Raw genomic sequence first — 16,273 nt, 5'->3', positions numbered from 1 at the left:
ATCACACAGGTACAGTCTTTCGTAGAAGAGTTCGTCGATAATCTTAATAATTGGTATTTACAAAATTGCGTGTATTAATATCGTGTTTGTTGTACAGTATAGGTACATATTTGAAGCATCCTTGAGACAGACCTTTCTCTCAGACAGTTTCGAGAACACCCTGTGTTATCACTGTAATCTATTAATTGATTAATTAGCATGTAGGTTATCGAATTTGTCGTTTCCAATTCGTTATTTTCAAACTTGAAGCCACCCCTTTTCATCTGTATATCCCGTAAAGACGGAAGGTCCAAGTGAGCTGATTCCACAAAAATAGTGAATGTTGGAGTAAAAGGAAAATTCTTCAAAATTCTTGACCAAAGCATACAATCATCTGGGAGAGTTTATGCTTCCCTATCAGATTATTTGCCATTTAAAATAGGGGTCAGACGGGGAGAACATCCTTCGCCATTATTGTTTAGCTTATTTGTTAATGACCAGGAACTGTACCTCAATTTTGAAGGAATCAAATTACCTGCTGAATATATAGATCTAGCTATTCGAATGGTTGTCCTGCTAAATGATGATGATATAGTACCTTTTGGTAAAAATAAGAAAAATTTACATGTCACTCTTGATAATGTTGCCTCTTTTTTTATAGGATATGAAAATTCATAGTTAATATATTAAAGAACAAAGTATTGCCTTTTGGTGAAGTAAAAAAGATATGCATTGTTAGCTTAAAATTAATGATTTTTTTTATGTATATAAGTATCTTTGTGTTATATTTAATAGATAAAACACAATTAGATATGCCCTGAAACGCAATGTAGACTAAGCATTGTCTTTTGTACTGCAAAATAGCAGATTGTTTAATTTATCAATAGCCTGTAAATTAAAAATATTTATAATGATTGCATGAGGTTTTGATAATATATAAACATAAATGATTTTTTTAAAGAAATTATCTATATGTAAAAGTCTTTGAACTAAAATGCATGTTACAAGGGAAACTAGAAAGGACACCCCTTAGCGTCACTATTTATAAACGTATGGTTACGTATGGGCCCTTTTAGAATCTAGCGAGAGCACGAAACATTCTTGTAATATGTACAAATTACAAAACTTTGAACATGTAAATATGCATAAACATAAAGTCATACGCGTGTATTTTTTAGTTGCCCAGGTTACAACTATTGTTTGCTGATTGAGTTTTGTCCTTTGGTAAATTCGGTCCTAAATATGGTAAATAATAGTGTAGATGATCAGATTTCTCAATCATGGATGTCTGACACTGATGCATCTTCAAAGGGTACCATGTCTGAGACATGGTACCTTACTGGAACCTTACTTTCATAGTTTACTATGAGATAGATAGATAAATGGATTACATTTTAGAACGCGGTTCATCACCTCCCTTCGAAGCGAATAGCTGCTGATGCAGCGTTAAGCAGAAATTACTCACTCACTCATCACCTCCCTACTGAGGTTGAACGGTGGAACTGTGCTCCCAACACGCAAAAGAAAATGCAATTTATGCCACCTCGATGAATGAATACCATGCATTGTATCAATTTCAATTACCAAAATATATATAAATTGTCAATGGAAGAGCATAACGAACACTAGATTTTCTGCCCGAAACAGATTCCACTTGGCTTAAAGGGCAAATAACTGTGGAAATTATATGAATGGACCTCTGAACCTCGATGATGACACCAGGTGTTCGCGAAACGGTAACCATGTCCTGTTGGTAGCACCCGCCATCATATCATTTGCATATACAAGTTTTGTGCAGCAAACAACAACAAACAATGGAATATAATATCATAATTGATTTACATTGGCGACAAAAGGGGGCTACCTCGGTTGCTGGTGCTAGTGGGTCGTAAACCCGAGTGATAGGAATAGAGAAAGAGTACCCCGAGGATCGTGGATCCTGGGTTGATAGCTTGTTAGTGGGTCGTCAACCCGAGTATTGTTGTGGATTAATCTGGGATCTAGGATCCCAGTATTAGTAGAGATGTACCCTTGGATGTCGTGAAGCCCCGGGTGTTAGGTTAGGGAGAGGTATATGGTATGAGTTGGGGGCTACAGACGCCCTGCCTGATGGAGCAACCAAGGCAGCCTCACAAGGTGGTATGAAGGGGATGGATGGTGGGAGAAGCATAAACAAGATGGCTTTGAGAGAAACGAGAATGAGCGGATGGTAAGTGAAGGGTTAAATAGGCTTTAGTGAGTGACGTCAGAAGCATGGGTTTGCGCATGCGTTGCCGACAAAGTATTGAATTGTGGGATAGGTAAAGTGTAACCTGATCCATAGAAGAAAAATGGAGTACGATGTACAAGTGGTGACAGTTCATTATAAAAATATACGATGTTGTAGGATACATAAAGCACAAGAAGCTGCGGCTAAGGTACTAGTTGTTTGTGCACAAACTAAAATAATAAATTTGACATTAAGTAAAGTAAGGCTAATGAGGCTAATGTATATATCAAGTCAGTATCGCAAGAAGCCAAACATTTATAAATTGAATAGGCTGTTTAACAGTAGAAAGGCCAGAATATAAGAAAGCTTAGTGTTTTCTGTTCAAAGCTAAACTCTGTGAAACTGTATCTCTTTCCTCCTCCCAACTTTCCCCGTTCCGAGGGAAGGGATGTTTAAACGTCTTCTTCTTCGACTACGAAGGCTAAGAGAACTGATATTGTGGTAGGAGAACCAGTTGAAGCTTTGTGTAGATGACACTGATTAAATATTCTGTTAAACCTCCTACTTTGGCCATAGTTGATGAGGTTTCAAAAATGAAATATCTTACATATCAGAAACTTCATGAATGATTTATAGCATAGCGATGTTTGTTAAATTTTAAGGAATATTACATTGATGTGATACATTGTCCTCTCACACCAAACAAACAAGATTTCACAGCCAGTTGACAACCACTCTCTTTTTACGTGATGGATACAGAATTCACTACACCCAACATTCAACTCAAATGCCTATGTGCTATTTGCTAGATGGCCAAGTGTTTTTATGCCCCTTTTTCTGAAATCCTTTGGCAGTAGAAATTGTTGTAGTTTGAGACAAACACTTTGGGATTCATGCAATGTACCCCTCCTTATGTGGAATTGTGATATATAGGTGAGAGATGCTGTGAGATGGTTTGGTGGGGCACGGGTGGCCCAGTCGTCTAAAGCGCCGCGATTCGCTGTGCAGAGTTGCGTCCCTTGATTGTGGGAAATTATTTCCACCGCGGGGGGAATATTATCACCGCGGTGGAAATAGTATTCTGTATTTTCATTTTCGTTTTTGACATTTTCGCTTTTGTTTTTGACATTTTCGTTTTTGTTTTTGACATTTTCGTTTTTGTTTTTGAAATTTTCCTTTTTGGTTTTGACATTTTAATTTTAGTTTTTGACCTAGTCGTTTTTGTTTTTGACATTTTAATTTTACTTTTTGACCTTTTCGTTTTTGACATTTCCATTTTCGTTTTTGACATTTTCGCTTTTGTTTATGACATTTTCCTTTTTGGTTTTGACATTTACATTTTAGTTTTTGACCTTGTTTTTGTTTTTAACATTTTCATTTTATTTTTTGACCTTTTCGTTTTTGTTTTAAACATTTCCATTTTAGTTTTTGACATTTTCGCTTCACATATCAGCGATTCAATAGTTACTTGAAAGTACATTTTCCATGTTTTTGCTTGTTTTTATACATGATTTATCACATATTTGCATGACAAATTGTGTTAATTTGCAAAAGGATATGATAAAAGTAAGTGAAATATCAAAATATTGAAAAGCAGACTCCATGGGCCACCGTACACATGAGATACCGCACGGAGATAATGTACAGTTTTTAATTGACTAAACAAACACCTTTGTAGCACATAGGGTAGCATCATATGATACCAAAATACATTTAGATACCTGTTCTAATAAATACATGATCATCTACTTGGCCTTTGCAAGTTTTGAAATATTTAGTTGTGTATCATTGAAATGGTTAGATAGTTAAAATTGTCATACAACGGAGTTTAGTGGCAAGGACAAGGAGAAACAAATCCTCTGCCTTTACCCCCCGAGGAGGGTTGGGGGTGGGGGGTGGGGCGGTGGTTAAAAAAGGCCCCTAGCAACCTATGCTGGTCATATGGGTCGACATAATGGATCGGCTAGTCAGATTCATTGATGTGGGTGATTGCGTGTCATGGTATCCCAATTGCGTAGATGCATGCTTATGATATCAGTCACTGGATTTTCTGATCTTGACAAGTCGCCGTCATGTGCTGGAATATTGCAGAATAATGCCATAATAATCATCAAACAACTTTATATATAAATAGTAAGGTTACTTGGGTCGGTTAATCAGTCTTAATCTCATGTGGACACAACGACACTGTTCAGTATATTTCTTATCAGCCTTTTTTTTATCTTAATGGTTACTTGAACTGTTTACCAATCAATGACCTCAATGGCACGTTACATAACATCAGATAAGAATCTTGTCCATGTTTCCAAAGTAAATACATCTCAGTTTAATTAAAACACAAATCTACCCTCAAGAGATCGATAAGGCCTATCTATGTACGACTGTAACAAAGATGATTAAGCACTAATGTTGACATTTTAAAAGAAAGAAAGGTTCCAAGTCCATGCGACTTCGGCGGCAGTAGCCTTTTTTTGTGTTTTGAGTGAGATTGTATGTTTTCAAACCAGTTTTAGTAACATTTCAGCTATATTAAGACAGAGTAAACCAGGATGCGCTTATCACAATTTACCAATGTGGGAATCGAACCACTATTTTGGGCGGGAGAAGACAATCATCTCAACGCTTTGCTTGTTCAACTCCCATCTTTTTCATGATGGTGCCACTTTCTTTCTTTCTTAGTTTCCCAGCAAATGAACTTCCTTTCCCGTTTCGATGGCGACATTGTTTCCTATTTGAACATCCAGCATTCGTTTTAGCAGAAATGACTACACGCATAAAGATCAAATCTTTTGACACAAGATTCTAACACTAAAACGATTGTTATTCTAAACCTCAGATCAATTATTATTCCCGTGGCCTCGGAGCTAGTGTTTGTTCAATGTCGTAGGTAAATCAATGCGACAAAACCCTTAGACAAGAAATATCTACTGAAGGCAGAGTCGATTGTGCGATTCTGACTGTATCGTGAGCCTGTGTCAAACAGCGATACCAGGTGTTCGTGAAGAGGTGAGTGTATCCCGCACAAGCCATAAACACATGCAAAGGCAGGTCAATTGTTCACCTGAGAAGACAGGAAGATATGGTAAAATATCTAAATAGGTCATTGCATCTGGTTTTCATTTTGGTCTCTGGTGACTCAAGTTTGGAAATGTCCTCCACATGTCTACCAAACAAACTTTTTGAAAGCTTTACTGAGACCTTTATCAAACAACTTCTGAACATGAGACATATGACTCTCTTAGAAGTCTTCGTAGAAGGAGCATGTTCGAGTGTACCTCAAACGTTGTTAAATGTAGACACCAAGGACTGGATCTGCAGGAATATTGCTCGGAATAACGGGAAAATTAACTAATAGAAAGTCATCACTCTTGTTATACGGTCTTGTGGATAATGTTTTGTCACTCTGAATCTATAAACAAAGATCTAAATATGAAACAGATGAGGTCTCGCTGGTTTCCTTTATTTCTAAAATAAATAAATCTGAAAAAAGGGAAATGAGTTATTTTATGGTTATTGAACGATATCAGACTTTGACATACTTGAAGCTAAGTTAAACTTTGTTTTGACTTGCCAATCTGAGCAGAAATTCCGATCATATGCAAAAAGAAAGAGATCATCGAGATAGGGAGCACAATTATTGCCTACATGGGGATGCCTACTTTGTGCCTAATGTCTTACACCCAAATGTTACATAAATGTTATCAATGAGGAAGAATGAATAAGAAATATAACCGTAAACATCAATACGTATCCACAACATATTATAGGAATGACTTTGGGCCGAGACATTGAGGCTTTGTGATCGTCTGGTGTTACCGCAAGCTCCTCACAGCGATAGGCCGTTCGCGGAGCTCTCCATACAATCGCTGCCACCAGTCATAACTCCCCGCTGTGATAGGTGGCCACAACCATGCTTGAAGTTGAACTCGCAACCGAATGACCGTTATGTTTACAAACAAGTGACGACTGTCGTGACGCCGAATACACTTACCACTGATAAATAACTTTCTTTGTTAGTTTTAATGAAATAGAAATTCAAATTGACAATCAGCTTTAATTGATATTATAATAGTAAGAATGTAAGGGAGAAGTTGGTTGGAGAAGTAGATTGGTTGGTCAGTCTGCAATCTCGAACCAATCTGATCATTAAAACAACAAAGTAAATTCATCTGAAAAACATGGTCAGTCGTAAACGTTTTCAAAATGAAATATGATGGCATTCCCAAAGACAAAAACAAAAGTATAAACGTTACTACATATGGGATTAGAGGGCAAATTTCAAGATTCTTGTAATGGCCGCGCCCACACTGGTGGCAGCGATGTTACCGAGAGTGTAACGAAGGTGTCACGCGCTGGGAAGGAGCTTGGTGACCTGGTGTCATCGCGGATTTGCAGTGGTCCATTCATTAAAAGTTCACCTTATTTTCATTTTCCGCTAAATAGATTCAGTTTCGCCAGACACTCGGGACTGATTATTCTCTGGAGGTTACGTTTTCTTTTTTTAATCAACAATCCATCACCTCATCCGGTCTGTCTGTAGGTCTCTTCTCTAGCATTGAGTAACGGCGTCGGACCCGTGAAGATCCGGGGTAGAATAGGTCTTCAGCAACCCATGCTTGCCGTAACAGACGTCTATGCTTGTCGTAAAAGGCGACTAACGGGATCGGGTGGTCAGGCTCGCTGACTTGGTTGATGCATGTTATCGTATCCCAATTGCGTGGATCAATGCTCATAATGTCAATCACTGGATTGTCTGGTCCAGACTCGATTATTTACAGACCGCAGTCATATAGCTGGAATATTGCTGAGTGCGGCGTTAAACAACAAACAAACACACAAACAAACAAAGTAAAGGCGTCGGGGTGAGCGATAACACAGCAAGCTAAGTCATAAGTGCCACGCCACTCAATCTCCTATTTAACCTGATCTCTTCTGATTAGAATTACTAACAATGAGTTGTCAATGATTACTCTCAGATTACAGGTACATTTAATAAAATATCACAGGTAAATTTTCAAGAAGACCAAACCCATATGTCATGACCTTTCAAGACCTAAAGTAAGGTGACAAAACCCTCTCTATTTTCATTTGAAGACTCAGCCAAAAGCAGTTAATTGTGCGATTCCGACTATTTCATAAACATGTGTTTATGTTATGAACCACTAGTGTTCGCACTATTTTATGGAACAAGCGCTGTGCAGAAAGAAAGAGTGCGCAGACATATGGAGAACAACGTGTGCAGCTGAGTGAGTGATTGGGTTGGGTTTAACGCCGCTTTTAACAGTATTCCAGTTATATCACGGCGTGTCAGCTTAATGTGGGAGGAAAGCCCGAAGTGATGCAGGTCTCAGACGTTTACCACTTCGGTGAAATCCACCAGCACGGGTATGGTGCTGACAAACCTAGAAACAAAATCGGGGCGAACCGGAATTCGAACCCACAATCATAGGTTTCTGGCGTGTCCAAGGGACGCAACTCTGCACATCGAATCGCGGCGCTTTAGACGACTGGGCCCCCCGTGCCCCCCGTGTGCAGTTGATGTGATCAAGATCATGCTTCAGGAACCTCAAAGTTCTGACCTCATGTTCTGGTCAGATCATTAAGAGCCAGTTCATAGCCTTGATAATTCCTGTTGTAAGTAAATTGGACTGTGGATAAACAGAATCTAAGAATGAGTCCTGCAAGTTCTTGCATTACATTCTGTCTCTAAGATGTGCTACCCCAGTGTGGACTTGGTTTGTTACGCAATGCCACCATACGTTTTAAACATGCTCGATTCCGATTGGTCAATTAGAAGTGAACAAGAGGATGCATGCAAGGAAACTATTGCTCATTCAAAAACAGGACAGCGAGAAGCAAAGTGACAGTCGATTTTCATCTTAATTCTGAACACTGAATCAATGTCATACCACTTATAAGTTTTGAACATGCTCGATTCCGATTGGTCAATTAGAAGTGAATAAGAAAAAAACTCACTGCTCTATTTCATTTGACAAACTCTTTAATGTTTACTTAGCAAACTGCGCTAGTCTGTATTTAAGTGCATGCCAGGAAACTATTGCTCATTGAAAAACAAGACAGCGACAAGCAAAGTGACAGTCGATTGTATCTGAATTCTTAACATAGACTTAATCAATGTCATGCCACCCATGACCTTTTAATACCGCAGCAAAGAGACAAAGATATATGGTTGAGTATGTCTTGACCAACTGTCCTGTCAATAACTCAATACGAAGGAGTCCATTACACTGACTAATGAATCTTTAAGGCTGTACCGATATGAGCAATAGGTTCTGTTGAATTGACCAAGTCAATCCTTGTTTTCGCAGAAGTTCAGAAACCTTTCGATTTGTCAAAAATGCAGTCCTTTTTTTCATTTCTGACAAGGGGGCACGGGTGGCCTAGGCGTCATAGGCGCAGCGATTCGCCATGCAGAGTTGCGTCCCTTGGGCACGCCAGAAATCTATGATTGTGGATTCGAATCCCGGTTCGCCCCGATTATGTTTCTAGGTTTGTCAGCACCATGCCCGTGCTCGTGGGTTTCACCGAAGTGGTAAACGTCTGAGACTTCGGGTTTTTCTCCCACATGAAGCTGACACGTCGCGATGTAACTGGAATACTGTTAAAAGCGGCGTTAAAACCAACTCACTCACTCACTCATTTCTGACATTTAACGTATCTAATAAACTGAGGGCCATTCACCATAGGTCACTCTAGTTTAAAAACCGAAAAAGATAGATAAATGAAGTGAAATCTGCATTACTGATTGTCATGTCTATCCCGCTTTTTGAAGCTATCGTTCGGCCATCGCGTTTAACTTCGTTGCACAGCTACATCTATGGGCAACGACTCACAAGACACTCCCCTCTCAAAACAACGTCATTAAGCTGCGAGTGCATGTTCGAATCTCCAGCAATAATAGCGTCATGATAGAACAATGTTAAATCGTGAAATAAAACAATATATATATGTGAGTGTGTGAAACATTAAAGTCGTCCACCCTCATCCTACTTGTAATCGCCCGCGCCTTCGTTTGCAACATTGTATTACTATTTCTCGCGATGCACCAAACTCAGTCTCCGTTTTAGACAAGTTGGAATAGTGCCATTCTACAACATGAGTTCCTAATACGAACGATCTAGGTATTTTCTTCTTCTCTGTAGTGTTAAAGAGGTCGTCCTTTGTCCAGACATCTTCGGCTGACCCGCCCCTCTTTTGGACTCGTGTGTGTGTGACATGGGTGCATTTATCTATTTTCATTGTTTGTACGAGAATTGATTAAGCTATTGTTTCTTTCCTTTCACATGCTGTTTGCTTTGTCTTTAATCTAAAAGCGTGTATGATTCATGCTCAATTGATTATTAGTAATAACAATTCTATAACAGAGTGGTTCTCTTGTGGTGGCGACCAAGGTTAGAATTGTCACAAGAGGCGACTGACGGGATCGGGTGGTAAGGCTCACTGATTTGGTTCACGCCATCGCTTCCGACTTCTTTTTCAGCTAGATTCATTATTGCATCAACAAAACTTATTGTTTCAGGCTTCCTCTGTCATCATTTATCACCGAGCTTGTTGGCATTGGTAATCTGTGTACATGCAACTGTAGCAGTATATTCTTGTACTAGCCAGTTGGGGGGCACGGGTGGCCCAGTCGTCGACGGCGCCGCGATTCGCTGTGCAGAGTTGCGTCCCTTGGACACGCAAGAAACCTATGATCGTGGGCTCAAATCCCGGTTCGCCCCGAATATGGTTCTCGGTTTGTCAGCACCATACCCGTGCTTGTGGGTTTCACCGAAGTGGTAAACGTCTGAGACTTGCATCACTTCGGTCTATCCTCCCACATTTAGCTGACACACCGCGATTTAACTGTAATACTGTTAAAAGCGGCGTTAAACCCAACTCACTCACTCACCTAGCCAGTCGTTGATCACTGGCTTCATAAAGGTACAAGCACCTGTAACAAACTTCGCATTGGAAGCATAAATCTTCATTGATACTTATGTTTCTAAAATAACACTTAAGTGTGTTAAAATTGTACATCGCATCGGCAATATTGCAGCCAAATAGTGATGGAAAGAAGGTATTTACTTTAAAATACCTGTCAACAAAGGACAGTTAAACAGTGAGGTATATCAAAGTTTTAGAATAAAAAAACTTCAAAATTAAAAACACATATACATACAATAGATTAGGTCTTGTGAGTTGAAACCAAGATATATACTGAACCGCAAAAGAAACGTCACCCCAAGTAACATTGCATGAAAACTTGTCATTTAAACATCTGGGTAATTTTTGTCAAAGTTTCGAAAATTTAACCCTTACCTTGTCCGAAAAATGAAATTTGATGATAACAAAAACAAAGCAGATGACAATAAAAACGATCGCCGAAACGCATCACGGCAACGGCCATGGTAACCCGATGCACGTGAGTGCAAATTGAAATATACATGCGTTCCCCCATTTCTTGCCCTAAAAAAATCCACCCAGATCGGATAACATTCATCCGTTTTTGAATTGCTACCACATGCCAAGACTGACAAGAATCACCGACACCAAGACCTTGGACGATTGCAAGCTGGACAATCCGCCCGGCAAGTAGTCAATGCATTTCAAGTCCACGTAAGGCCCCATATACAGGCTCCAGCAACGGTACCAGACCACCAACACTACAGATGACCGACCCCGTAGTGGAAGACCAAGGGTCACCACCCGACGTCAGGATCGTCGGATTGTGCGACAGCATCTTTGTTACTGCTGCGGAAACTGCTCGACAGAACATGGGGACACACCAGCGACACACTAGTGCGGACACCGTGCGTCGACGATTGACGAGCAGACACCTCCACTGTCACAGGCCACACCGAGGACCCATTCTAACACACGTCATCGCCGGGACCGTTTTCAGTGGGTAACACAGCACCAACATTGGCGCCACCAGCAGCGGAGAAGAGTCCTCTTCTCAGACGAGAGCCGTTACTGTATCTCAACAGCAGAAGGCAGAGAGAGAGTCTGCCGACGCCGTAGAGAACGTCATTGGGATACTTGTGTTGTTGAGAGAGACTCGTGGGGTGGTCCGAGCATCATGGTGTGGGGTGGAATTGGTCTTGCACAGAGGGTCGGCCCCGTGGTCTTCCAGAATATCGGTCCAGGGAGAGGCAATGGTGTCACAGCAGTTCGGTACATTGATCAAGTCTTGAGACCACACGCCATACCTCATTTGGCACGTCGCCGCAACCACGAGTTTCAGCATGATAACGCCCGTGCCTACACTGTGATAGCAACAAGAGACTTTATCCAGCACAATGGCATCAGAACCATGGAGTGGATTTGAATTCAATTGAGCACCCGTGGGACGAGATTCAAAGGCGGTTAAATGACGTCCGACCAAGACCGACAACTGCAGCTGAACTGCGTCAGGCGTTCCTCAGAGTGTGGGCTCAAGATCCTATGACCTTCATCAACCGCCTCATCCATTCCCTGTATCGGCACTCGTGAAGAAAAAACACCTCGTGGTGAGTGCTGGGTAACGCTAATAGCTCTTCCCCTGTGTGGACCCGGTGTAGGGTGCCAAAATCTCCCCCCCTTCAGAGTATACCCGGGTAGATTCTGGGAGCTCCCAGAATCTACCCCGGGGTAGATTTTGGGGACTTCCCAGAATCTACCCCCAGGGGGTATAATCTGGGAGTTCCCAGAATCTACCACGGGGTATAATCTGGGAGCTCCTCCCAGAATCTACCCCGGGTTATAGCTATAATCTAGGAGCTCCAAGAATCTACTGCAGCCCTGTTTGATTTAAACATTTTTATGGATGCATCTAACTCAGTCTTGATCTCTGCTGGTCAATTGCTGTAACAACATTGTCATCTGATTAAGTTTACATAAATGCCTATTCAGTACACATCTAATTAGTTTTAAAACATTCATATCCCAGAATCTAACCCCCTTTCCCAGAATCTACCCCCAGCGGGTAAAATCTGGGAGTTCCCAAAATGTAACCTGGTGTAGATAATACCGGTAGTAAATTGTTATCGAATCCAAAAATTCAAAATGTTGTTTTATACATGCAAAGAAGAAATAAATATTGTTTAAACTAATATAAAAATATCTTACAAATCACATTGACTTTAACTCAATGTAGTCATCATCAATTTGTAAGTTCGAAATTGTGAGAATTGTGTGAGGAAATGTCTTACACTTAGCTTTAATATGCTTTGTGAATAGACCTACCTACTTTTGATTGCATATAAAATCATTTTGAAACCAATTATAAGTATGCACTTGTGTCTGTAAGTACCTTTGTTTGGGGAGGCATGTATCACAGTATAAAGAATATATTCTGACCATAGAAGACGTCACATGATTAAAACTATCTAATTATTTGTCCATTCTTCTAAATATAGTCAGATGGGTGTAATAAATTTCACGAAGAAATTGTTATTGTCTTAGTCAGAGTTTTTATATACTCTTCAAAAAAGAAACTTGGCATAGATGTAAAACCACTTTTTGACAAATATCTAAACTAATTACTGTAAACAGGGAATTTTTTGCGACCGTTTAATTATTGCGAGTTTTGCGAACGAGACTCAATCGCAAAAATTAAAAACGCAAAAATAAGTATAAATAATACATACATACTTTATTCATTGCAACACGTCATCAAATGTTGAAATCATCAACCAGAACCACAAGTTACTCAATAAGTTAAAAACACAAACGAATGCAGAATGGTCACACAATACATCACAAATGACAGTGTAAACAGACCAATCAGTGTCACTGTTACCTCACAGTAATCCTCGCTTGATTGCGTCAGTGTCCTTTGCAATTTTGTCCACAATTTTGTTTGCATTCAAACTCACAGTCATGACACTGAGTTTAGTCAATTATCGTATTTGATAATTGGTCGCAATCCCTTCCAGTCAACTTTCCGGCCAACTCAGATTAACTAGCTTCGGAGAGAAGCTGTCTATTGTTTGGTAATCGAGAGGTCATCTCAACACGGCAACTCGCAAAACGCAAAAATATCTCGTCGCAGTATTGTCTTTGGTGTGCTATTCGCAATATTTTAACGGCGCAGAAATAAAGATGTTTACAGTACATTAAAGGAGAACCAAACAAGTCAAACAGAAAGATGATGTGTCCATAATTTGCGAAAACACATGCAAAGCACATAAACGTCGCGTTTGGGGATCAATTTTACAGCTTCATCCAAACGCAACCGCCTGTAGTGAGTGAGTTGGGTTTAACGCCGCTTTTAACAGTATTCCAGTTATATCACGGCGTGTCAGCTTAGTGTGGGAGGAAAGCCCCAAGTGATGCAGGTCTCAGACGTTTACCACTTCGATGAAACCCACGAGCACGGGTATGGTGCTGACAAACCTAGAAACATACTCGGGGCGAACCGGGATTCGAACCCACAATCATAGGTTTCTGGCGTGCCCAAGGGACGCAACTCTGCACAGGGAATCGCAGCGCCTTAGACGACTGTGCCACCCGTGCCCCCGCAACCGCCTGTAAAAAACGTGCAGCACAGGATCCTGCATTTAGGCATGCATGCCCCCCCTGCTGAATGGGTATAAAAATCCACATCAACGGCTGTTCATACAGTCCTTATAACGGCAGTATAGGCGGTGACAGAATGCCAAGACTGAATGCAGCTCAACGGAACAACGCCATTGGGAGATTACAAGCCGGAGCAACTCAGCAAGAATTGGCCAGGCACTTTGGCGTATCCAGACAGACAATCTCCGCACTGTGGACCCGACCAACAGAGTTGACGACAGACCAAGGTCAGGAAGACCAAGGGTGACAACCCAAGCACAAGATCGATACATCTGGCTGCGACACCTCCGAGACCGCACTACCACAGCCACGTCTACAACCACACAGATCCCTGGGGTACGCAGAATATCAGATCAAACGGTACGCAACAGACTGAGGGAGGCTGGACTTTATGCACGAAGACCTGTTCGACGTCATGTATTGACCCCACGTCATCTGGCGGACCGTCTGCTTTGGTGCCAACAGAGGGTTAGATGGGCACGTGCAAGGTGGAGAAATGTACTGTTTACTGACGAGTCCTGTTTCCTACTTACACGTGCTGGAACTGTCCGCCATGAACGTTGACGTGAGGAAGACCGTAAGGCTGTAGGATCAAGTCTCTGTAACACACACCTGTCAATGCACCTGCCACATGCACGAGAGGCGTCCTACCAGCGTGATGAATTCCGGCCCATACCATGACACTCCCGCCGCCAAATGGGACAACCTGCTGCACACAGTTGGGGGCGTAACGTTCACCCCGACGTCTGTAGACACGTGCGCGTTACAGAGACTTGATCCTACAGCCTTACGTTCTTCCTCACGTCAACGTTCATGGCGGACAGTTCCAGCAGGACAACGCTCGACCGCATGTTGCACGTGTTTGTCAGGACTTCTTACAGCACAATTACATCCAGACATTACCTTGGCCAGCCCGGTCACCAGATTTGTCCCCGATGGAGTATCTGTGGGACGAGTTGGATCGACGCGTTCGCAGAAGGAATCCACCGCCCCAAACACTTCCGGCGCTTCTTGATGTACTTCAGCATGAATGGCAACACATCCAACAGCGTGTTATTGACAACTTGATTGCATCTATGGGTCGTCGGTGTCAAGCGGTGATTGATGCACGTGGTGAGCACAACCGATACTGACATTTTCTGTACCCCTGTGACATTAACTGTATCGTGTACGTGTGTCTGTCTAGGTGACACGATTAATGTTTTGAACATTGTGTACATTGATCTTCAAACAGTGTTTCAATTATGGTTTCTGTGTCCTATTTTGCAACAATCGCATTATATTACATTTTGAAAGTCAGTGTCAAGTTTCTTTTTTGAAGAGTATATTATTATCAATAACAAATAGAGAAAACTAACATAAAATATGAGAGCAATTTATTCTGAAAACCAGTATCCATTGATTCCTTGAATTATTTCAATGTCACTGGACATTTATTACAACGTCAAAGTGCTCATCGAGGTTGGTCCACCAATGGGCAGTTTCTCAAGTGTGAATGATGCTGGGTAGCATAGCCATTTCAGCTCCTTTCCTTGATGCGTATAGACAACAATGTCAGTTTGCAGAAGAGAAGCAGTGGCCATAATCTCTGCATCCGTTGCCCAGACACCATTTTTGGCCATTCTTGACGAATTTAAGTATTTCGTCACATTCTGCTGAAGGTAGTGTTCCAGCTTTTCCCCTTTCTCACTCATGTGTTGTACAACAGCATCTCTCAGGCGTAAGGGGGACGTCTCCTGGCCAGTTAGGAAATAACTAATGGCACGGAAGAAGCAGTTGCCATCACCCTTGGTCTTGTGTTGTCGTTTTGGTGTCTCAAATTCTTTCTCTCTTCCAAAATAAACAGACTTAAATGGAGGTAAATGTAACTGTTTGGAAAGTTCTCTTCTTCTTTGAATGGTCATTGACTGGAAGCTGTAATGTGGCCTCATGGGGGTATTGCTGGTTGTGGTGCTGGGATTCTTGGACTTGATGGGACTGGTACGGCTGGTAGAACTCATAAACCTGGTGTGGTATGGTACAGTAGGGCTGACAGAGCGTTTTGAACTGGTGTGGCCGGTGCAACAGCTAGGACTGGTTGAACTGGTAGTCTTGGTAGATCTGGTGGTAGGCCTGGTGTAGGTGGAGCGACTAGCAGGACTGGTATGGTTGGTGGGGGAAGACGTCATGTGGAGTGTGTCTTTTCAAATTTGATCCATGGTATGCGTTGCGAAGCACTTGGCCACTCTTCAAACTCTTCAACTTAACACGTCCCTTGCCAAGCACTTGATGAACTTCATATGGTCCAAGGAACCTTGGATCAAGCTTAGCTCCAATTCTGTTGATTCAACGTGAATTCTTCAGGTAGACTCTTGTCCCTAGCTCCAACTCATGATGACTGTTGTGTAGCTTGTCATGTTGTTCCTTCTGAATCTTCTTGGCCTTTGTAATATTGTTGTTGACTTTTGATGTGATGTTTTGTCGCAGGTTCTGCATGGCTTGGAGAAAATCGTCACTGATCACATTTTCTTTTGGCTTTGGAGA

The 16,273-nt window shown here is 41.4% G+C and overlaps 1 protein-coding gene across 1 annotated transcript; it reads right to left on the bottom strand.

The window, feature by feature from the left end:
* Window positions 1–15,186: 15,186 nt before the first annotated feature.
* LOC139443535 (uncharacterized) lies at window positions 15,187–15,918 on the bottom strand. Its single transcript, XM_071224519.1, has one exon. It carries the CDS (start codon window positions 15,916–15,918, stop codon window positions 15,187–15,189), a length of 732 nt encoding a protein of 243 aa, XP_071080620.1.
* Between the last annotated feature and the right edge of the window lie 355 nt (window positions 15,919–16,273).

Source organism: Haliotis cracherodii, unplaced genomic scaffold (genome assembly GCF_022045235.1).
Source record: "Haliotis cracherodii isolate W230 unplaced genomic scaffold, xgHalCrac1.p SCAF_5, whole genome shotgun sequence".
Taxonomy (NCBI): Eukaryota; Metazoa; Mollusca; class Gastropoda; order Lepetellida; family Haliotidae; genus Haliotis; species Haliotis cracherodii.
This window is presented reverse-complemented; position numbering and strand designations above follow the sequence as displayed.

Bases quoted from the DNA above. Each gene is read 5' to 3' on its own strand.
- LOC139443535 (XM_071224519.1), bottom strand. From the start codon at position 15,918: ATGACGTCTTCCCCCACCAACCATACCAGTCCTGCTAGTCGCTCCACC.